General features: G+C 38.5%; 2 protein-coding genes across 2 annotated transcripts; both read right to left on the bottom strand.

The window, feature by feature from the left end:
• Positions 1–4,856: 4,856 nt before the first annotated feature.
• On the bottom strand, positions 4,857–22,835 carry LOC136239134 (nose resistant to fluoxetine protein 6-like). Its single transcript, XM_066029874.1, has 2 exons — positions 22,629–22,835; positions 4,857–7,213 (listed from the first exon to the last, which is right to left on the bottom strand). Exon 2 carries the CDS (start codon positions 7,205–7,207, stop codon positions 5,108–5,110), a length of 2,100 nt encoding a protein of 699 aa, XP_065885946.1. The 5' UTR covers positions 7,208–7,213; positions 22,629–22,835; the 3' UTR covers positions 4,857–5,107.
• LOC136237628 (uncharacterized) lies at positions 9,295–10,125 on the bottom strand. Its single transcript, XM_066027845.1, has one exon. It carries the CDS (start codon positions 10,123–10,125, stop codon positions 9,295–9,297), a length of 831 nt encoding a protein of 276 aa, XP_065883917.1.
• Positions 22,836–23,290: the final 455 nt, after the last annotated feature.

Raw genomic sequence — 23,290 nt, 5'->3', positions numbered from 1 at the left:
CCCACACCCTCCATCCACACACACATGGGGACACACACACATGCTAGCTGCACACTTTTACATGTACAACACGCACGTAAACCAACTGACCACACACACACACACACACACACACACACACACACACACACACACACACACACACACACACACACACACACACACACACACACACACACACACACACACACACAGAGGATTGCAACTCTCACCTGAGGGGACCCCTATCTTGCCCTGGTCTCTACCATGCAGTCATGGACAGGAGGCTGTTGTTAGCCACATTGCTAACATCAGCCATTCTAAAGAATGGACCGAAAAAAGCAACACAACCAAATACCAACACATAGAAAGCCCACAGTGTGTTTCCAGGCACACAATGCACACACAGACATACATGCATGGTATTGGATCATATTTCTGATCATAATAAAATGTTTATACTTTGTATCCAGATTTTCCTCTTGTACAAATCTCAATAGTGGATAATTGAATATTGTTAGGTAGTTTCTTGACATCATCAAGCTTAAGGATATCATGTTAACACAGAAACTACACACATAAATATTTGTAATGAGATTAGCAGCTACATAAAATATCAACATTTCTTAAGCTAGCTAGCAGAATAATCCTGTAAAGTTGGTCTAACACATAGAGCTATCCTTGGAGGACATTCTTTTTTCAGTACATCTATGATGAGGGCCAGGGTATGTGCCCATTTGTTGATGTATGAAAACGTTCTGTACCATTTTTGCTGTGCATAAGTTTTCTTGGCTAGGCACAGTGAATGAGTATGCATATGTAGCATCTTGGAAGGGGAAGTTGTGTGATGGAAAGTTCTCTTCTGCAACTTGTGCTGAGTACAGCTGGAAGGAATTGCAGCTGAGGATTCTATTGGTTGGGGGCTACACTTCTCAAAGATTGTCCACGATGTATTACTAGGCACAGAGTTGTATACCTTCTTCAAATCAACAAACTACAAAAACAAGCCATCACCATACTCCCAGATCTTTCACCATCAGTTGTGTGGCAGCAAATATCATATTAGCACATCCTCTACCTTTACAGAAGCCACACTGAGTATCAGGAGCAACCCTTCAAATGTTCCTAGTCAATCCTTGTGAAGACTTTCCCCACTACGTACATCAAGCAAGCTAATGCCACACTAATTATTGCATAATCAAATTTTCTTTGGTACTGGTTACCTTCATTCCAAGCATCTTTTATTGATGCAAGCAGCCTATCTTGTAGTACAGGACCACCAAACAAAATCATGTCTGGCACAACACCAGACACCTGCCTTCCTCATTTTCAGCTAAGACAAGAAAACCCTTAGCTCCTCCATGGTAGGACGATTATCAAAGTGAAGCAATGGTGGCAGGCTAGGCATAGCAACATAGCATCCTCATCATGTATGCCCTGAATATCCCTAAAAATTCTCATACCAGTGATCTATAACTTCATCTGGTCCCTTTAATCAGTCCACCATCAGCCTTCAAAACTGCAGCAGTACTGCAACCAGAGTATAAGTTTGCTGCAACCTATGAATGATGCCCCACTTAGCTATGTGTTCTAGCTGCCTCAGCCCCTTATCGATCCAATTCTCCATAGCCTTGACCACACCATTCACTGCAATTTCCTGAAAGTCATTCCGTGTTAAGTTCTGTTAAGCACTGTTATTCTCATCAATTAAGGGCTTTGGCTGAGATTAACTCTCTTCAAACCATTCAGGATTTGAATGATACCCCACACAAACCACTTGGCAAGCAAGACTAAGACAGAGGGTCCCTGTAATATCACTACACTATAATACAGGTAGTCACAATGTTTGTAGGTCTTTTTAATACTTTAGCATCACCTACACCAGTTATGACAAGGTAGCATTCCGATTCCATTGGTATTGTGATAACCAAAAGCAAATATATTTAAAATTTATTTTTATAGGCACCAGCTTATTATTATGCTATGCTGTAATGCTCGAAATTTTTGCCATAAATTATGTTCAACATTAAGTCTCAGTTACTATGTTAAGTATTGCAAAATTCACCAAAATCAACAGGTTTGTGAAATAATTAATATAATTATATAACTACTCTATTGATTCAACAGTCATGTCAAATAGCACTCTGTTAGAGTTACTGACTGTTCTATAAGAGTATGTATATCTATTTGTGACAAGTTTCACAGGTATAGCATAAATATAGTCTGCCTATGATACTAGTGTTATGCTTAAAGTTTTGGGCTCCTATGCTCAAATTTTACCCGCAAAAACGTTGGGTGCCTATTAATTTTATCAGAACTGCACACATGATTCGATTTGTGTAACTATTATACCCACTAAACACATATGTGTACATGTATTACTGGCATATGGTTTGTGTAGTAGAACCACTGGGTGAGTTGGAGATGAGCCAAAAGTCTGTACTGATCTAGAGGATGGTTTTAGCTGTAGATCACAATTATGTTTTGTTGATGGTCCCACCTGTCGTGTTTATGGAGATCCTCACTACCATACATTTGAAATGCACACACAACAGATGATGATTGCAATACATAGTGCTTTAAAAAGGAGTTGGAGAAGCGATAGCTACAATCCAACTGCTCTACAGTCTATAGTCTAGGGAATAGCTTCAGTTGTAGATCACAACCATGCTCAGCTCCTGCCATGTTTATGAAGATCACTAGTATACATTTGACATTAGACTATGTGATGATGTTATTGGACTATGTGTGGTTATATGTAATAACTGCTTAACAATTAAGATGCTGAGTGGTTAAGTGTTATGAGATTATAAATACTGTTAGGGTGTTAAGTGAATATTAACCATGATTAAGTATGTGATAAACTGACAATGTATGTAGTGTTAATGCATGAGGTAAACTTAATTGTATTAATCAAACTTCATAATGTATACAACTCAATAAGTACAATGGATCATGTGAGCACTTACATTTATTGCAGAGAGGTACAAAGAATTTGGAATGTAGTACGTAATTTTTGATATGATGTATACAAATTGAAGTGCAAGAAGCTAATTCATAGTCAAAGTGAATTCAGTGATGGACAAATAGCAGCGAGAGCTCAAAATGCTCTTTTTATGTATACTTGAAAGGAATCACTTTATAAAGTATTCCAGGAAGTCTATATAACTAGCCCATATTGCAGTACTGCATCAGTCCAAATTATGTGGGTAGTTTGTTCCATATTCTTCCATTTGAAGATCTCTATGTAAACCTACATCCACTCTAATGCAATAATACAAACCTTGTTTGGAGCTCACATTTTGGAATTTACATGTATGTTATGGTCCCAGTACAGAACACGGTGGGACTCCAGACATCACAGATTGTGGATGATACTGATGTCTCATAAAGCACACTGCATAGGCCATTTTGGTATCAGTTACTAAAGTGTTGATTAATTAATTTCCGTACCAGGAAAAATTATTGTGGGGAATCAGGGATGCAGAGAAATTTTGAAAAAAATGGGTTTTGTTAAGTGACTGATCCATTATAGCTGTTAAGTGCTGTATTAGAGTATCTTGATCAAATCGCTGTTTAGAATAATATCATGAAGCATAGGCGGATCTAGGAGACACTGCTAGGGGGGGCTAAGGAGGAGGGGGGCAAGAAGTTATAAGAAAAATCTACTAATAGGAGAAGAATGGAACTCTACCACACAAGTTATATTCATTTACATAACTTTGCCTGGTATAGCTGGATGAGTTGTTGGATATCTTCTGAGAAAATTTTTAAAATTAGGCCTCCTGGGTTTGAATTTGGTAGCATTCTCATAACTATTTAGCTAACAAAATTAGGGCTCAAACAAATAGTGGTTTTTACTGTTCGAATATTCTTTATTCACAACTACCGAATATTCGAATATTCTTTATCAGCATTGATATGGATGAAATATCAATAACCCTGCAGTTGTACAAGATGTCTCTTTAATACAATACAGAATCAACATGATTCGATCACTTATGTCATAGATATGCTTATGTAGGATAAAGAATTTCCATGTATTCTACCGCTGATATTATATATTTCCGTTGAAACGAATATTCGAATACCAGAAGTGGTATTCGAATAATCGAATATTCTCCGAATATTCAAATAATAGAATACTCGTTTGAGCCCTAAACAAAATCCATGCTTTACAAAGCATATAAAATTAATTAGATAAACCTGTTTGATGGTAAAGTGTACTAAACATAAATATAAGGTATAGCATTATAATAATGTACAATAATTGTCAGTTAATGACATGACTGTTCTATTAGAGTAGAGTCTCGATCTTTAGCATAAAATCTGATTTGAATTTTGTCTGATTTTCTTCAGTGTACAGTTTATAATTGTAAAGTGTATTCATAACTGCTGTATTCTATTTGCCTGTTGGCTTTCTGTACTTCTGAATACAGTGTGAATGCATGATTCCAGTTCTGGTGCCAATATAGTATATAGTCCTCTATGTCCAAGGGGGCAAGAGAGGGGCTGGGGGCAAAGCCCCCCCTGGCTCTCCCTCAGATCTGCCTATGTCATGAAATGACATTGGCTGATAAGATTATGGTGCAAGATGTGTTCTGTTTCATAATGAGTTCCTTTACTTAAGATTCTGTTCAAAATAATGTGATCCAAAAGGTGGTGTATCTTAGATCCCAAAGAAAACCATTTACCATCTTCTGCTGATCCTGCTACCAGCTGCTTCTCTAAAATAGAACCATTGCTTCTAACATACAACCAGATCTTGAGGTCAACTTGATCAAGTAGCATTACACTTGTGCCATGCTTCACATTTTCACAGCAACTTGTGCTATCTTTATAATGAAGTGAGGAATGACCACTCATTAATGTTAATATAACTGACACAACCATGGTTAAGCCTACTGTAAACATGCATTATATATTATTACAGCAGTTTATGATTATTTCAAAAAGCACATAATATCCACCAGTATTATTACAACAATAGCCTAAATGAGCCTACTACAAGTGTTTGTGTTACAATACAACATTAATAGCCTAAATGATCAAGTGTTTGTGGAAATAATTTCAAGTGATGAATATGTTTTATGATTATGAACACGTTTTCATGATTATTAGTTTATTTCTAACGCTTGTCCATTCCAAACAACTTAAAGCAGAGAGACACAACCTTTGATACCGGTAGTTCCAAAAACACAAAAGTCACACCAGACCAAGCAAAACTTGTCACCACAATAAACACACACAATATAGCATAGATGTAGTCAGTTAAGATCACAGTGGACTGAAATGTGCCGTACATAATGGATATAATAATGATGTGACACAGATATACACCAAATGTCATTTTGGCCAGTGGTTCCCATACAGGCCATGAGAGGTAACTATTAACTACTCCACCATATCCAGTGTTACAGATGTAAATTATAATGGATAGTCCGATACTCCAAGCTGGTCCATTGAACATCAGGTACATTATGGTCTGAGATTTACTGAACTCATCGTCATTGTAAGCACCAAACATTGTAGTTGTACACAAAACTGTTGCTGCTACCCACAAGACAATATATATCAGAAACTTTAACCACTTGTTGATGGACAGGTTAGTTATCCAGTACTTTTTGTAAAAGATGTATCCCAAAAGTATACCAATTAGGTACGTGTTAACTCTGTAGTGAGGCTTCATATACAAATCTGTGGTCTGGTCTATATTTTCTGGATGAGCAACCACGTTAGCATAGTAGTCATCACTCACTCCAGCTTGTACTCCGATAACAGTAGTAGCTCCTATCATTACAAGTGATATGACCATCAATCCTATATACCAATAGCGGTAGAGCAGTAGTATTATAATAGGAGATAAGATGTACAACTGCATATCAACAAATAGGTACCAGCTAACTCCAAAACAGATGTCATTAGCATCATTAACATTACCAAGATAAAGTAGGTTATACCACCAGTTGTCTTTGCAGGGTACAAGAAAAGAAAAGCTCCACAATGGTCCTTGTGCAAAATGATAAACCAAGTTTATGCTAATAATTGTGTAGAGGTAGAGGAGTGGCGAAATACGGAAATATCGATGTAAATAAAAGTACAAATATCGGAACTTTTTATTTTTTTCTATATCCTTGAATGTCAAATATGATGATAAAAATGCACTCAGTAAAAAGAAACTCTCTACAGCTAATGATGCATTTGAAATGGGTTGAAGCAGAAATCTGGCTAACAATTCATTGGCATACCAAGGATTTTGAATAAGGCCATGGTAAACAGGAAAAAAGGCTGAAACATGTTCCATAACAATTAAAGTTATTGCATGAAACCTTATCCCACTTAATGCTTTAATAGCCGATGGTGACTGTTTCATGGACACAAGGACAGGAACGGTGTTGTACAGGGAAAATGCTAAAATGAAGTCCTTCACAGTTGGTCTATCACCTTTTTGTTCCTGTTTGGGTATCAACGGATCTTTTTCATTTATGAGACCATTTTCATTACCACTTGTTTGTATGCTTCCATTTTGTATACTTCCATTATATTTCCTGAGTATTTGAGGTGATTTCAACAAATCTGTTGGCAGCAGCCACAAAATGATATCTACCATAGTTCCCACCATCACCATGACAACTATTACTCCACATGCTATAAGAACTAAAATGGTACTCACATCATAATCTTCATCAGTTTGAGGACAAAAAGTTGCTGACTTGTCATCACTGTTAATACTTACAGAGATGGTATTGTTCCCTGTGCTAAATGGATTACCGATCACTGTTATTACACTAGTGATATCCATCTCTGATAAGATTCTAGCAAATTCTTGTGAGGAACAAGCTGAGGGATAACATACTCCAACTTGAATAGGAATTGGTGCTTGTATTGTAGAAAGGTTCATTTGCATTGCATAAATACAATAATCAGTTTCACCAAAATCAGTATCCTTTAGGTTAATACACTCATCATAGTATCCAAGATAAGATGTGTGGCCCTCTAATATACCATGACTTGGTTTACCCCATGAATCCCAGTATCGTAACATTAATGGGGATTGAGTTGATTCCAACATGAACAACTTGTGAAGTGCTTTACTACAACTGGTACTGATATTGATATCATCATACGACAAATCAAACTGGTAGGAAGATTCAGCTGGTTCCTCAACATCATACAATGCAGTAACACATGGTAGAATAACAAGTATGAATAGCAGTGGTGTAGTCATCTTGTTCTATCACCAGTAAATAAAATCATCATATCATACAGTATGGTAGTACTGTATAGTAGGGATCATGAAGGTTTGCACTTTCCCACAAATATACTGAGCAGTATCCAGTTCATAATACCTTCTTGGAGCCTTGGCAGTATTGATCTAAGCCCAAAAGTATTTTGAGTAGCATCCAGTGGAATTTTCTACTGTATGATGATTTACATGCCACTGGTGAGTTTGTTAATATGGTGGTTATATGATGTATTGTTTAGCCTCTAGCTTTGCTACTTTGGTCAAGCAGGTAGACAGACCAAAATTTGCTTTGGGGCATTTTAAAAAATTGGTGTTTGTTCTGAAAAGGTTTTAATGCTACATCTGGAATTAGTAACACTAACACTGTGTTCACACGAGCACGCTTACTTGGTTTGGTTCGACTCGGCTTGGAACGGTCCCAAAAAGCGCCAGGTTCACACAACTTACTATAGTTCGGTTCGGTTTGGAAATTATAAGCGCGTATTATAAATCATTTGCAAAAATCATTGTGCATCACGTTACAATGGACCCGTTCCTGTGTTGCTATATCCTTGTGTGGCTCAGAACATTGTCTGCAAGACGACAGGCAATGAAAACAAGGCGTCGTTGTCTTCAAGAAGCGCGAAGACGAATCGATGCTCTTCGCAAGCGAGCGAAGAAACGCAGTGCTCTAATAGCACTCGCTATCACCCTGCAGTCTTCACCACCAGTGGAACGACGGTACTGGGTTGTTCCTACAAGGTACTACAGTAATGCAATGTCACCAACTTGAAACTTGATTTTTGATGATATGTGTGTAGAAGTAATAATTATTTTCTGTATGTGTGCCCAGTGTGTAATTTTGTTTCAAAGAGATTGTACACCAACACTGTTCACAATATATAATTATATAAATTTACATACATAATATGGCTAGGTCTGACACATGGTGGAATAATGTGGTAATGAGATCTTTTACTCACCAAGACTGGCTACAAAATTTCAGAATGTGTAAAGAAACCTTTCTTTATATTTGTGACCGCTTATCAACAGAGTTGGAGAGAAGTGACACAGTTATGCGGAGATCACTGACAGTACAAAGGAGAGTGGCGGTCTGTCTGTGGTGTCTGGCTACTCCAATAGAATATCGTACCATAGCTCATTTGTTTGGCATTGGTTGATCAACTGTTTGTGAAATTGTACATGAAACATGCAGAGCTATTGTGAAGGTGCTTATGAAGGAGTATATAAAGTTCCCATCTGGTGATGACTTGGATCGTGTGGTGGATGATTTTAAAACTAAATGGGGAGTACCACAATGCTTTGGCACTGTTGATGGGTGCCACATCCCAATTTGTGCTCCAAGTGAACAACACACTGACTATTATAACCGGAAAGGCTGGTATTCAATGATTGTTCAGGGACTTGTTAATGCTAACTATCGCTTTCGGGATATCTGCATAGGCTGGCCTGGAAGCGTCCATGATGCTAGAGTTTTTGCACATTCTAATTTATACCAAAAAATTACACATGGAAACTTAATTCCAAATAAATCAGTACTTATTTCTGGAGTGAATGTTCCACTGTACATGATAGGGGATTCTGCATATCCTATGAAGTCATGGCTCATGAAACCATTTGCACACAATTCTGACTTGACTGCACACCAGCGGAACTATAATTACAGGATATGCAGAGCCAGAATAGTGGTTGAAAATGCATTTGGATGCCTCAAAGCACGATGGCGTCGTGTACTAAAGAGGAATGACTTGAACACGGATAATATTCCCCACGTAATTGCTGCGACATGTGTACTCCACAATATATGTGAGGTTCACCATGAGCACTTCAATGATGCTTGGCTCCACGTTAGCGAAGGTGAGTATGACCAACCTCCAACTGCGACAACCAGAGACACCTCAGCTGGGTCACCACATATCATAAGAAATGCGCTAGTTAGTTATTTCCAAAGTAACTAGCGTTGCACATACACATATATATTTGTTGTCAACACTCACCAACATGTGCATGTACAAACATTATGAATCATGATACCTAACAAAGTCATCACTACTGTTTGGTATGTTCACCTACAAGCCATCTTGAGTGGCGTCTGGATCATAGCCATCATACCCATAAGTAGAATGCATGGGGTATGATGGAGCAACAGGTGGCAACATACCACGACTGTTGCGAGTCAACATGTTCATCATTTGGAGCTGAAACTCTCTCTCCTCCCTTCTCAATTGCGCATCCATCTCTATCTGTTTCTCTTCCAGCCTGGCTCTCTTCATCTCAAGCTCCATAAACATCTTATCACTCTTTTCTTGCATTCCAATAAATTTATCCATCATTTCTCCTGCCTTATCTACCTTTCCCTTCTTTCGTTTTCTGCTTGTTGCTTTCTCAATCGCCGTTCCATCACTCCCTTCTGTTTGCTCCTGAGAAGTGGTTGCTACATCACCACTAGCATCAGTGACATCGGTGCTGGTTGGACTGGGAACAGTGTTGTCGGAACTATCCAGATTAGTAGGAGTGGCTCCCATTTCAGGTTGCGTCTGCTCGTCATCTTGAGTATCCTGCACTTGGGAATCCTCTAGAGTGTCAACCACTACAGCAGGCTGTGTGGATGGCTTGTGCCCTAGCACAGTGTCCATGGCATCGAAGTAATCCCATTCAGGATACCTTCCCTCCCCTGTCTGCTTTCTCTTGTCACTGATTTTCTTGTGTTCTGCCTTAAGTTTCTTTAATTTCTCCCGGCACTGTTTATAAGTGCGATTGTAGCCAGCTGCAGATAGCTCACGCGATATTTTGGTGTAAACTTGACGGTTTCTTTTGCATCCTTCTAACTGGGCCTGTATGTTTTCTTCGCTCCATATGCTAATCAGCTTGAAGGCCTCCTCTTTGCTCCAGTATGCCATCAGGAGTGGCAGTCGCTAAATCAAAGTGCGTTAACAAAGAAGAATACTTGCGCACGTGTGAAACAGCTGGTGTCTTGAACCCTCTTTGTGGCACGGTTCGCTGTTCATACAGCACTGAACGAACCAAACCGAACCGTGCGAAAGCGAGTAGCCTGGTTTGTGTAGCCAGGCTAGTTTGGTTTGGAACGGTTTGGTATTTCCCCTGTTCACACGCCAATTTTTAACGAACCGATCCAAGCCAAACCAAGCCGAACCAGGTAAGCGTGCTCATGTGAACGAGGTATAAGGCTCTTCTGTAAAGGTACTTTTCGTCACATAAGATATTTTTATGATGGTTTTTAGGGTGGGCATGCATCAGGATCCTTACAACACAGTACTACCATACTGTATCATACAGTACAGTATAGTAGGGATCAGGAAGGTATGCACTTTTTTCACAATATATACGGTACCGCTCAAACGTAACGTCGCACTTGCTCGCACTGCTTGATTGCGAGTGATTAAAAACTGGCTAATTAAAGGGTGTGGCACCTGTTTCCTTCACTAGTATTCAACTCGTTTTGTATGGGATGAAAACTCGTGAAGGAAACAGGTGCCACGCCCTTTAATTAGCGAGTTGTTTAATCACTCGCCATGAGCAAGTACGACGTTACGTTTGAGCAGTACTGTATATATTAACCAGAACTAGTAATACTATTAAGCAGGGGCAGTGGAGAGCACCAAAGAATGAGGGGGGGTGGGTGGGTAATTTTTGTAATAAAAGTTATGGAAGCACACAACAGTCGAGCTTGGGAGCATGCCCTTAACCTTTATAAACTCCGAGATGGCGTTTCACTGCTGTGTTTTTACTGGTAAACCAAGTAGTAGCTTTTAAAGGAGATAAAATATGACTGTTCCATTAGAGTGGTTGATTGCTGTACTAGATGATATCATAACAGGGAAAAGGCCAAAGCCTACAATAATACCTGGTCATTACATTTAATGCTCTCCCTCCCCCCCTTTCTACTGTGTATGCATACTGATGCCTACCTATTTGGGGAGTCTGAAGGTATTCCCCCAGGAAAATATTTGACCCTGAGGTAGTATTTTGGACTATTTTTAGCAGGTGAACTAGGTAGCTAGTTGCAGTTATATTTAAGAGATAAATGTAACTGCTCTATTAGGGCAGCTGACTGTTCTATTAGAGTATATGACTTGCTCTGTAGAATATCACAAATATTAAGGTATGGGGAAGCAGGGGAGACATCATGGTCATTGAAGAAATCTGATTTTCGTATTATACTGAATGATTCGTGTGAAACAAAATATTTGCAAATGGTCTATCCTTTCTCATTCACAAGGAAACTTTCATGAAGGAATTTAGGAAACACGCATGCACATATATACCCAGTCAGTTATGGGAGTACACTAGCCATGTTGTAGTGAATTGGTTGAACCCCTATTCTCTTGGTTTCCTTCCACTGGAACTTACTGACGTTTGCACCACTGTTTGAACCATGTAGCATGATGTGCAGCAGTTTAGACAACTTTAGTCTCCTGCAGTATAATGATCAAAGCCGGTTACGATCAAAGTAATTCCCCACACGATCGTTGCATGATTCTAACACTGCTTTAAACCTCAGTATAATTATTCTCACTTGCTGTATGAATACTGAATTAAGGCATTAACTCTTGTAAGGAGGGGTGGAGTTTCTGTACAAATAGCTAAAACTATATGCCCAATAAAGGAACTCAAAGGTTTTCAGGGGGGATTTTTTACAATAGACATGATGGGTATACAAGAAAATATTTGCGAATACCAGAACTTAAATTATTCCTAATATACAGTATTTGATATAGTACCTCCATTTTTTTGTTAGTACATTCCTGAGCACTAATGATAGCATTTACATATATTCTCTTCCTTTTGAAGTGAGGTATGAAAGTGGTACACAGTAATAAAATACTTCATCACTGGAGATGATTTACAGTACAAGTATACACATGATTAGCACATTGTATTAATTTGAATATTATCGATTGATTCTTCATGATTACTCACACTACTCAAATACATTAGAATCAGTGGCATAGCAACAAAATGTTGAGCAATGGGGTTAGCTAAGAAGTGGTGAAACAATTTGCAGTATGCAACGCACTCAGCATGTGAAACATGCTCTATCTTTGGGGGTCTGGAGGCAGGTACTCACTAGTAATTACTCTTCTGAAATAACGGATTTTACTTGAAAATGCGCCTGAATAAACATTTATTTGGCTACATGAGACCGCTCTATTAGAGTTGCTGACTGTATCTTGACTTAAAAGTGGAGAGGCTAAGCCATAGCCTCCCCCCCCCCTGCTAGGCCAATCTATAGGATCATAATATTAAAGTGCACGTGTGGTGCAAACTTAAAGCTTGGCAACAATACAGTATTTAAGGAATTTTGTGCTACCATATGCAATCGCAGAGCATTTAACCCTTATAGTGTCAATATAAAAAAAATATGCACAGAGAAGGTATTATGGCTAAGCAACAACTTAATAGTTTTGGCAACAAAACTGTTATATACTCACAGACATTAATAGTAAAGCAGTTATCTTATTTCATGGTCTTCTTCATCTGATTCAGTTGAAAATTTGTCCTTGATAGACAAATATTGTTATTAGTTTACATAAACACTCTACTCATGAAGATAATCACAGAGTGACTAATTTTGTGTGATTTGCTGGATGTGACATTGTTTGAACAGCGCCACCCACAGTGGACCATATCAATGTGTAGATCAACAAATCAACTTTACATGTTACCAGAATTTACAGACTAGAGTTCGCAATAGGCTTGAGCCAATTATGCTTTGAAAATAGCCTGTTTTGAGCAGTATTAAAAATTAAGCATATTATGCTCAAAATTATACTTTCAAAATCAAAATTATATCTGACTGTGTTATTAGAGTATTTGAGTACCATATTTATTTGTTAAACGTTGTGGTGTAATAACCTTACTTCATAAAATCGATGCAGCGACTATTCAATTTGACCATAACTTGATGCTCAAAATGATGTTGAAGCCTTTATTTCAAAATCAATTGTTACACCACTCAAGTGAGGCTACTATTGAAGGTGCGGCTTTAACCAAGTTAATACGGTATTCTCAGACTGATGTATTAGAGTGACTGCTCTATTAGAGTATCACAATCTTATTTCCATGACATGTGAATAATCAGCCAAGAAACAATATAACATACTTTTTATATGGTGTGATCAAATTGTCCTATTGTGCTTGATGCTTTTACTAGCCTACTACACTTGAAATTATGCCAGCATAATTGGTACAAGCCTAGGTCACAAGCCTCAAGGATACCCTCTTCTTTGTGAATTACACCTGATCTAACACAAGCATGACAGAATCTATGTGGAGCTAGAGATCTGGGGCATGCTACCAAGTAAATTTAACCCTCAAATTAACACCACACAAAACTTTATTAAATATTTGAACTTTATCTGCATTTAAAGGCGAGTTTTAGTGATTGCAACATTTTCCCCCATCTTTGATCTGCGATCTGTCCGATCAATGAACAACTTTTATAATCTTTTCTGTACACTTCTCAGGCTGCTAACAGTTAGTCTGTAAAACATACTTGGAGAAGTATTTACTAGTACTGTCTGAATTACACAAATTAAAGATTTCAAGTTTGAGTTAAATAAACTGATTCTGCCTGCAAAGGTTTAACTGGACTGACAGTCATTGGGAGTATAGTATGCACATTACAAGACTCCATGATGGTCCCTCTATTGCTACAGAGAGATATATACACTTTGGGTAGACCCACTATGAAATGCTCTTCCACTGGACAGACTGCCATCTGTTCACAATACAACATGTTGCTAATAAACAGGTTTAACACCTGCCAAAAACAAGCCTTAACACTTGGCATAAACAAGTTGTACACCTTACATAATTATTATGTACCACTAGGGTTGTGATGTGTATGGCCAACCTGTAAAGTAGTGATGTGCGATATATCGAAAAAATATCGATTTCGCAATAATTTTGTCGATATCGTATCGATTTTCGATACTGCTTTAGCAGATTTCGATATTTATCGAAAAGGTAATATTTTTCGATAATTATCGAAATATCAAAAAATATTTCGATAAATCTACAGCATTTAGTGTGTGATTGCACAATCACGCTAGAAATGAAGGTTAGTTCTGTACTATCTAGCCACTTTGAAAACTTGTCTACCAGTTTCCTAGGCTTATTATTAGTTTTATGCAATAGATTGTGTGTAAATTGTATTTCAAGCATATTTATAATATCGGCCGCCCACGCAATTACACCACCCACACAATTAAAAATTATCGAAAATCGTATCGAAATTTCTATATTTAACCCAATATCGTATCGATAACATATCGAAATAAAAATCCTGATATCGCACACCACTACTGTAAAGTTCCCATTGCTCTCATGGCTATTTTGTCCACGTCACATTTTGTAATTGTGATGATTGCCATTGAGCATCATAACTAGGTAATACACTTGTGCATAAACCTCACACAAACCTGGTGAAGAAAATGTACTCAGATAATGTTTAGATTTAGCAGATAAAATAGAATATAAAGAATTTTCTCTTGTTATAAAGTTGGCGGTAACTCCATCAGGTCTTAATGCTAGCTACCATGCATCAGTATAAAACAATTATTCATCAAATGGCAGTGTCAAGTGCCATCAACAGGTAGGCTATTAAGCCTGATTGTTTCCATTGTGAATGATGTAATCACAACACCCACATACATAACACAAAGTTAACACATGCATGCATGGTCATCAATCTGCCAAGTACCAAACAAGAATTCCAAGCAAGGTGAAATAGTTTAGAATACTTACTTCACTGTCTGACAAAAGTAGTACACATTAGTAGCTATATCTTGTACTTTGCATGGGAGGATCAAAGCGATGCCGCATAGTGTATTGTTAAAACAGTACTTATTAGCTGCATAATATGAGTCATACAGAACAGTTATGCAGCTATTTGTTAGAGTTAAAGCACCGCCGTGCGTGTGTACGGAAAATACAGTACGAGGGGGTGTGTCGAGAGGCCAATACAGCACGAGGCAAAGCGGAGTGCTGTATTTGCCTCGAGACACCTCCCGAGTACTGTATTTTTCGTACACACAAGCAAGGCAGTGCTTTAAGTGTTATATTGTACTTCCTGGTCGTCTGGCTCGAAGCGATTTTCTCTAGTACTCAAACCACTGTGATTTTTGGTGATAAGGATATCAGTAAGTGTTTAACTAATCTATTTCTAGTCGTAGAACGAACTAATAGGATCAGTTTGGCTAGTTTTAGCGATTTACAATGTCACGCACATGATCAATCATGCTGTCTTAGTGGAGTCGTGTTTAAAAAGCTTCGTGATCAGATGATCAGTAAGTGTTTATACAATCTATTCCTAGCCGTAGAACGAACTCGTAGGATTAGTTTGGCTGGTTTTAGCGATCTACAGTGTGTTGTTTACGTAACATTCCTTAAATAAATTCTCTGTACTGTATTTGCCCAAGTGTACTATATTTGCCCAATTAGCTGCATAACTGTACTGTATGACTCATACAGTACAGTTATGCAGTTGATTAGTACTGTATGGAGAATACAATACGCGGCATCGCTTTGATCCTCCCACGCAAAGTACAACATGGGAAAATACAGTACAGTTATGTGGAGAATTTATTTACGGAATGTTATGAAAACAACACACTGTAAATCACTAAAACCAGCCAGAAGTGTATAAACAGTGGAATGGACTACTGGAATGGTGGAATGGAATTTTTAAAAATTCAATATCATTTTTTACATCCAAATAAGTATCCTTAAGTATGCAAATAAATAGGATTCCCCATTGGAGCCAGCTCATTTAGAATACTTTTCCTCACCACAACACTTGTATATCACTTATAACTCAGTACTTTATTACTTGTCTGAAACTAACTGTCTTAATGAAGGCTCGGGTCAGTGTACAACGTGGCACTGCCATAATGAAATTTGGCTTAAAATTTCTCATTGTAAATGCTTACAAGACAGTCCCGTTCCAAAGATTTTCGCTTAGGCTCTTAGGTTAGTGGTAAACACCTCGTACAGGCTCTGCCTTCTGTGTTCGCCTCGCCCTCCAGTGCTTAACTGGTAAAGTTGATAATAAATAAATGAATACTTCATTATACAGTGAATGTACTTTACAATGCATACATGTAATCAGCTAGCTAGCTAACTTTTTATCATTTGGGAACAAGGGTTAATTAAGTCAGGAGTCTTCTTGGTATTCCCATAAACTGCTATTGTGCATGTTCACAACTGACTTTACAGTACATTACATTGATAAACTTTGTCTATGGTGAGGTGAATTATGCTAAAGAGCTGACTTCAAGGGAAATCCTATTTATTTGCTTACTTAAGGGGAGGGGTTGTACTTATTTGGATGTAAAAACTGATATTGAACTTTAAAAAATTCCATTCCACCATTCCAGTAGTCGATTCCACTGTTTATACACTCCCAAATCGGCCAAACTAATTCTACCAGTTCATTCTATGGCTAGAAATAGACTGCATAAACACTTACTGATCGTCTCATCACGAAGCTATTTAAACACGACTCCACTAAGACAGCACAATTGATCACATCCGTGACATTGTAATTTAAATCGCTAAAACTAACCTAACTAATCCTATTAGTTCATTCTACTACTAGAAATAGATTATATAAACACTTACTGATATCCTGATCGCTGAAAATCACAGTGATTTGAGTACTAGAGAAAATCACTCTGAGCCAGACGACCAGGAAGTACAATATAACGCTTAAAGCACCGCCTATGCCTGTGTGTACGAAAAATACAGCACTCAGGGGGTGTCTCAAGGCAAATACAGCACTCGGCTTTGCCTCGTGCTGTATTAGCCTCTCGACATGCCCCTTCGTGCTGTATTTCCATACATACATGCGGCGGTGCTTTAACTATAACATATAGTCCTCAAAATTTAATTGTATTCGATATGAATGAATCTCAGACTGATCAAAAAGGGAAAGGCTACTCAAAGGCGACTTGTATTTGCTCTTCGAGCCCATCTCTGTGGACTCTTTATTACACATTTGCTTTCGAAAAACTGTTTAAAACTGCATTTATGTACCTAGCTAGCTACATACACTGCTGTTTACACACTAAGATATTACTACATGAATAATACATAGAAGCTAAACTAAACAACGATGGATTAACTTAGCCTCCAGTCCCAATATCGGTTTCTCTTTTCACTCTTCTGCCTCACACAGTGCTTTATAGGCAAAATATTCATCAGTGACAACTCTAGCCCCAGCATTGACTCCCTTTTAACTCTTCTGTCTTCTCTACTTGCTGAGCACTTTAGCATACCAACATTGAGAAAGCTTGAATAAACAATGATACTCCTTAGTCAGTCCATGGTCAGTCCTGCCTCCAGTAAGACGGGCACCACAACCTTGGCTTTTGTCCATATTTCATCAGTCTATACCATTAGACATCTAATAAAACAATATTTTATATCTATACTGTTGTCCACTGAGTGATTTCACCAAATTGCAGCACTTGTTTGATTCTCAACCCACGCTCAAATATTAAAATGTTAACACGTGATGCTGGGCATTACATAGAAGTTAACTAAATTGAAGGAGGAATCTTGGCAAACTCAAGTATACGTGATTTTTAGATGATTCTACTATGGAATGTATTCCAAGATGCTCCAAAATGATAGCAAGTGTATATTTTGTGTATTAATTACGAGCGTGCCTGGGCAGGCGCTGCTATTACCAGGCTCACTACCCAGGCACCAGTGATGACTGACCGGGCCTGTCCCCGTGCAGGCCTGGGTGTAGCTATGCCCGTTAACCAGTATGTGTTCACTACTACTTGACGAAGTGACTCATGACCACATTATCATTACAATCCACCTGGGTATGTACGATACCTGCACAAGTTGTCGTGTACTTATTCTTAACTGCTTCTTATCTTGTTCAGTCTAGCAGTGAAGGTTTTAAATCATTGAAATAAGAACGAGAAATTATAGTGCTGACATCTTGAATTATTTATTCACAGGGTATCCACTTCCACTTTTCACAGACGAATATTATATTAAAGTATTATTAATGGGGTCGAATACATTGTGTCATGCTAAAGCATTTTTCAACAATCCCCAAATGTGTTACTTCATATACAAATATGAATGTTCAATAAGGTCAAGACATTTTGACTCAACTAGTGACCTTACCATGCAGTGACCTGATTAGACGGTTTCACTGGAAAATACTTTATCACCCCATGCACACACTAACACACACATACCCATACACACACTAACACACACACTACACAATGCTGCTATAGGCCAAGCAAACTTGTTTACTTGGTTCTTATCCACAAGGTTGGTGCTTTCATGTTGGCTGGATGCCATTTTCATTGTTCATTCATATACACAGCAGTAACAATTTCAATATCAATACATACACTTTGATTATGTGAACCAACACTAGTTTCAGTGGTCATAGGGTAATTTCCAGGATGCTGATTTCAAATTAGTTGGCAGTTTTGATGCATGAAATCAAAGTTTATTTCAATTACACAAACTAGCTATACCTGAATCCTGCGATGCACTTTCATAACAGTGATTCTATCATGCAGAGAACAGTGTAACCCTCTACTAACTAATTTGTATTAATTAGTAATAATTTGTAGCAGATTTTGAATTTTCCTAATATGGTGTTACAACTGTTACAAGTCAAGGTAGGGTAGATGTTTCAGCTAGTAACAATATACTCATAGCAACAAGTATCCAGTACACATAGAAGTGTTTATTAAATGGTTGTTTGTCACTGCCTACTTGGTCAGAAATTTTGCCCTAACAGGGCACATAGCTTAATATGGTCAAGAGTGTTACCATTCAATACCACTTCAACTAGATGTGTTTTACAAGCTATATGGAGTTGCGTTGACGTAAATAATAAATTCAGATTTGGCTGTGAACATGTAGCTACAAGGAAACAAGACACGTCACAAACTTATGACAATGAGTTCATGCTATACCAAGATACTGTACTATGCGTGGGAGGATCAAAGCAATGCCATGTACTATATCATCCATACAATACTTATTAGCTGCATAATTGTACTGTATGAGTCAGTTATGCAGCTAATTGGGCAAATACAGTACAGTTATGCAGAGAATTTAAGGAATGTTACGAAAACACATTGTAAATCACTAAAATCAGCCAAACTAAACCTACCAGTTCGTTCTACCTCTAGAAATAGATTATATAAACACTTACTGATATCCTGATCACAGAAAATCACAGCGGTTTGAGTTTTAGAGAAAATCGTTCTGAGCCACATGACCAGGAAGTACAATATAACTCTTAAAGCACCGCCTATGCTTGTGTGTATGAAAAATATAGCACTCAGGGGGTGTCTCGAGGCAAATAGCACTTGGCTTTTCCTTGTGCTGTATTAGCCTCTTGACATGCCCCCTCGTGCTGTATCTTTGTACACACATGTGACGGTGCTTGAACTATAACTTATAGCATTAGAGTGGGCAAACATAAATTGTGACTGGATTTCATATAACAAGGCTTCCACACACACAAAATCAAACTTACGATTTTACCAGAAATGGATTGGTGGTCTAATACACTATCATATTTCACACTGTACTTCCTTCAGCACTGGCAAGTCTGATTTCTGTAGCAGCTTTCTTCCGACCCTGTCAAAGCCACGAGTGGGAGATTGGTGCCATTGAATGGCCAAAGCCACGAGTGGGAGTTTAGCCAGTGTGGAGTAATTTGAGGGCCATGGAGGGCAATGGAGAGCCCAAACTTGGCCCTCAAATTACTCCAATTCCAATTCCAATTCAAATTACTCCAATTCCAATACTCCAATTACTCCAATTCCAATCGTCTTCTTACTTCATTTTATACCCCTATAATGTACCACTCTGCGTGGGCAGTTCAAAGGCACCGCCTGTGCCATAGTTTGTATATTGCACTGCTGCAGACCGCAGCGAGTGCATTATAACTTATAACGCACTGGTTGCGGTTTTGTAGACCACAACGAGTGCATTATAAGTTATAATGCACTCGTTGTGATCTATAAAACCGCAAGACCACAACCGTTTTAGACCGCAACCGTTTTATAGACCGCAACCGTTTTATAGACCGCAACCGTTTTATAGACCATTGTGGTCTATAAAACCGCAATGCTGCACAAGACCGCAGTGCAATATACAGATATTGCACTGGCTGCGGTTTTGTGCAGCATAGCACAAGTGCCGGTGGCGAAGACCACTACGACACCTCACCTAATAGGTGGAAAGACACTTCATAGATCACTCGAATTCTTTTATAGCCTGACATGTAAAGGTCGATTGTGGGCCATAACGTCACCAATACGTATAATGTACAAGCACCCAATGGCGATCGAAAAAGCCAACGCGGGTGGCCACAACTCTAGTCTACATATATATAAACGTACTTATACACCTTACTAGTCTGGTGCCATCTTAACCTGTAGTCCACTTCAACAATGACTCAATAAAACAAATATATTCTAAATAATACTAACCTTTACGTTCGATTGTGGTAACCAGTTTTGTCATGCCACCAGATTCGAGTTTAGCCAGTGTGAATAGTAAGAATTATAGACTAGTATCGTTTAGTAGTTAGGTTTTGTTTACTTAAACCGTCTATTTAGCTGCTTTTTTCGCTCGATAGAATCATTATGGCAATTAGTCTGGTGCTTAGTCTGTATGGCATGCTGAGCACTACATGATGAGAGTCAAACAGCGAATGCAGGTTAGTGATATAACCCATAGCGTACTAGCTTACAACATCTCAGGTGGCTGCAGTACTGCAGGGGGAACGTCATCGCAACGTTCGGCTTGGTTACCCACAATCGATGTTAGAAACCTGGCCTTTATAAGTGTTACAGCTGTCGTGTGAGCCTCTCCCCACCTATTAGGTGAGTGGTACATAACAGTTATACAACGTGCACTCGTGCTCTGCCTGTATAAACGCACTTGCGTTTATATCAGGCAGAGCACTCGTGGCCGTTGTATAACTATATATTAAGACCACCGTCCACCCCCACCACCCTATTACTACCACCTGTGATATTATTACCCGCTCGAAAAAAGCTTCCCAAAACAGGACAAATTTTGGGTATCAGAAATGTATACACCCACTCAGTGATAGCTAGTGAACAGATGAACAATTGGTGCAAATTTTGTTTGCACAGCTGTAGGCACTGGGAAGTTATTACACAATGATTCCTTGAAATCGCCATATCTCCTAACAAAGCTTTGTGCGTCGAAGCCTTGTTTTGTCAAATTCAGTCACAATTTAATTGTAACTGCTGTTATGAAGTGTGCACTTGGTCATTTTGCTCATTCACACACAAAAGGTACACTTATTGATACTTTCAACTTTCAATAGGCTCAAAATTCTTAACAACATTGTCAGACATTTTGAGTTATAACCTGCTAGCAACAAAAGATGTTGAGAAAATATTTCAGACCATATTTCTTTATAGAGCTATAGGAATGTGAAATATGCATAACAGTCTGAAATTGTTAATAGAAGAAAATCACAGCAGCAGTGACTGTCTACTACTACAAAAGTCAGTTAAAGTCTGTCAAAAGCCATCACTTTATTGCCTTAGTCCAGCAGCAAGCAACATTTTCTCTAGGCATGGGCATATGACCAATCACCACAGCATAAAGTATGTGATCATGTAACTACAACATGTAACAATAGTTGGTATTGTGTTTACTTGAGAAACAGTTGTAGCAAAGAGGTGAACATGTCTTCACCCCCAATGGATTTGTACATGTTTTCATGTTCTAAACATGTCTGTGCACCTGACTTTTTGTGAGAAACAAGTTTAATTGAATACACAGAAGGTATTAAATTAATACAACACAGCTACAGTTGTATGATAGCCGTTTGCCAAGGAAATATCACTAGCAGCATGCTATGGTCTAACACATATAAAGATCTTGATGCACAATTATCGTTTGCAGCAAGAAGAAACTCAGGCTACAACAAATATATGTCTGAAGTTTGTCAGATAAGGAATGTCAATCGTTTACAATTTGTAAAAGGTGGCTAGTAGTGATAGGTCCTATTCCATTGGCAGTAGTGTTAAGTGACAGATTAAATTTAAATGTATGAGATACTAAAGCCTTCTCGTATCAAAGCAATTTTTTGATAAACCGCACTGAAATTCCGGCCAGCTCATGTTAGCTAACAAAAAAAACTCCCAGCAACAGTAACGGTTCAAACCAGCAGCCAACAGCAGGAAAACCAAGCGGTAGCAAGCCTTTTCTTTCTCAATCTCGACCCAAACAGACTGGCTACGCTAGGCGGCAGTGGCACGAAAACTAATGATGCGGGGTGGCACTGAATTTGCTTGTAAAAATGAAACCAAACCAAACTTCAATAAAAAAAGCTCACCTTCGATTCGACCTTGACTGAGGCGTTGCGCTCTTTTACCGGCACGTCCTCCGGTTCAGTAGCTCAGGCTGTATTCCAATGCAGTGGGAAGCACACTGGCCTAATTCAGTGTATGTCTCTGAAGCAGTGAAGGTCCTCCAGGAGTGCTCAAGTATAGACAGACTACACACAACACTTCGATGGAAAACGAATTCAGAACTCGTTAGAAAATTGAAAATTTAGCAGCTGGCGTCAAAGGTTACATCACGGCTCACGTGTAGGAGCGCCCCCACACAGAAAAGCTCAGACATAATTATACTCTAATAGAGCAGTCAATTACTCTAATAGAGCAATCAGCTAATGAGATGGTAAAAGCAAATCCCTTACATGGACACATAGCTATTAGCTACAGTGTGCATGGCAAGGAAACTACAACTGTGTTGTGACAGAGCAACTGGGCAACGTCACTGGCACTCAGAACATGGACAGTCATTGAATGCGAAGAATCACAAAAAACACATTTGCACCACACTCATTGAACAGTTGGAGAGTGTTGGAGGAGCTTTTACTCACAAGATTAAAGAATGGAATCACTTATACCTATGGTTCAGTGCTGGACTAAGTCTATATAACACAGTAAAAACTAACTAGTGGAGGTCACTACTAAACGTAGTGAACGTCAC

Source organism: Dysidea avara, chromosome 11 (assembly GCF_963678975.1).
Source record: "Dysidea avara chromosome 11, odDysAvar1.4, whole genome shotgun sequence".
Lineage (NCBI taxonomy): Eukaryota > Metazoa > Porifera > Demospongiae > Dictyoceratida > Dysideidae > Dysidea > Dysidea avara.
Note: the sequence above shows the minus strand (reverse complement) of the source record. Positions and strands in the feature narration are given on the sequence as shown.

What these genes read in the sequence shown, in the direction of transcription:
- LOC136239134 (XM_066029874.1), bottom strand. Translation starts at nt 7,207, where the DNA reads ATGACTACACCACTGCTATTCATACTTGTTATTCTACCATGTGTTACT.
- LOC136237628 (XM_066027845.1), bottom strand. Translation starts at nt 10,125, where the DNA reads ATGGCATACTGGAGCAAAGAGGAGGCCTTCAAGCTGATTAGCATATGG.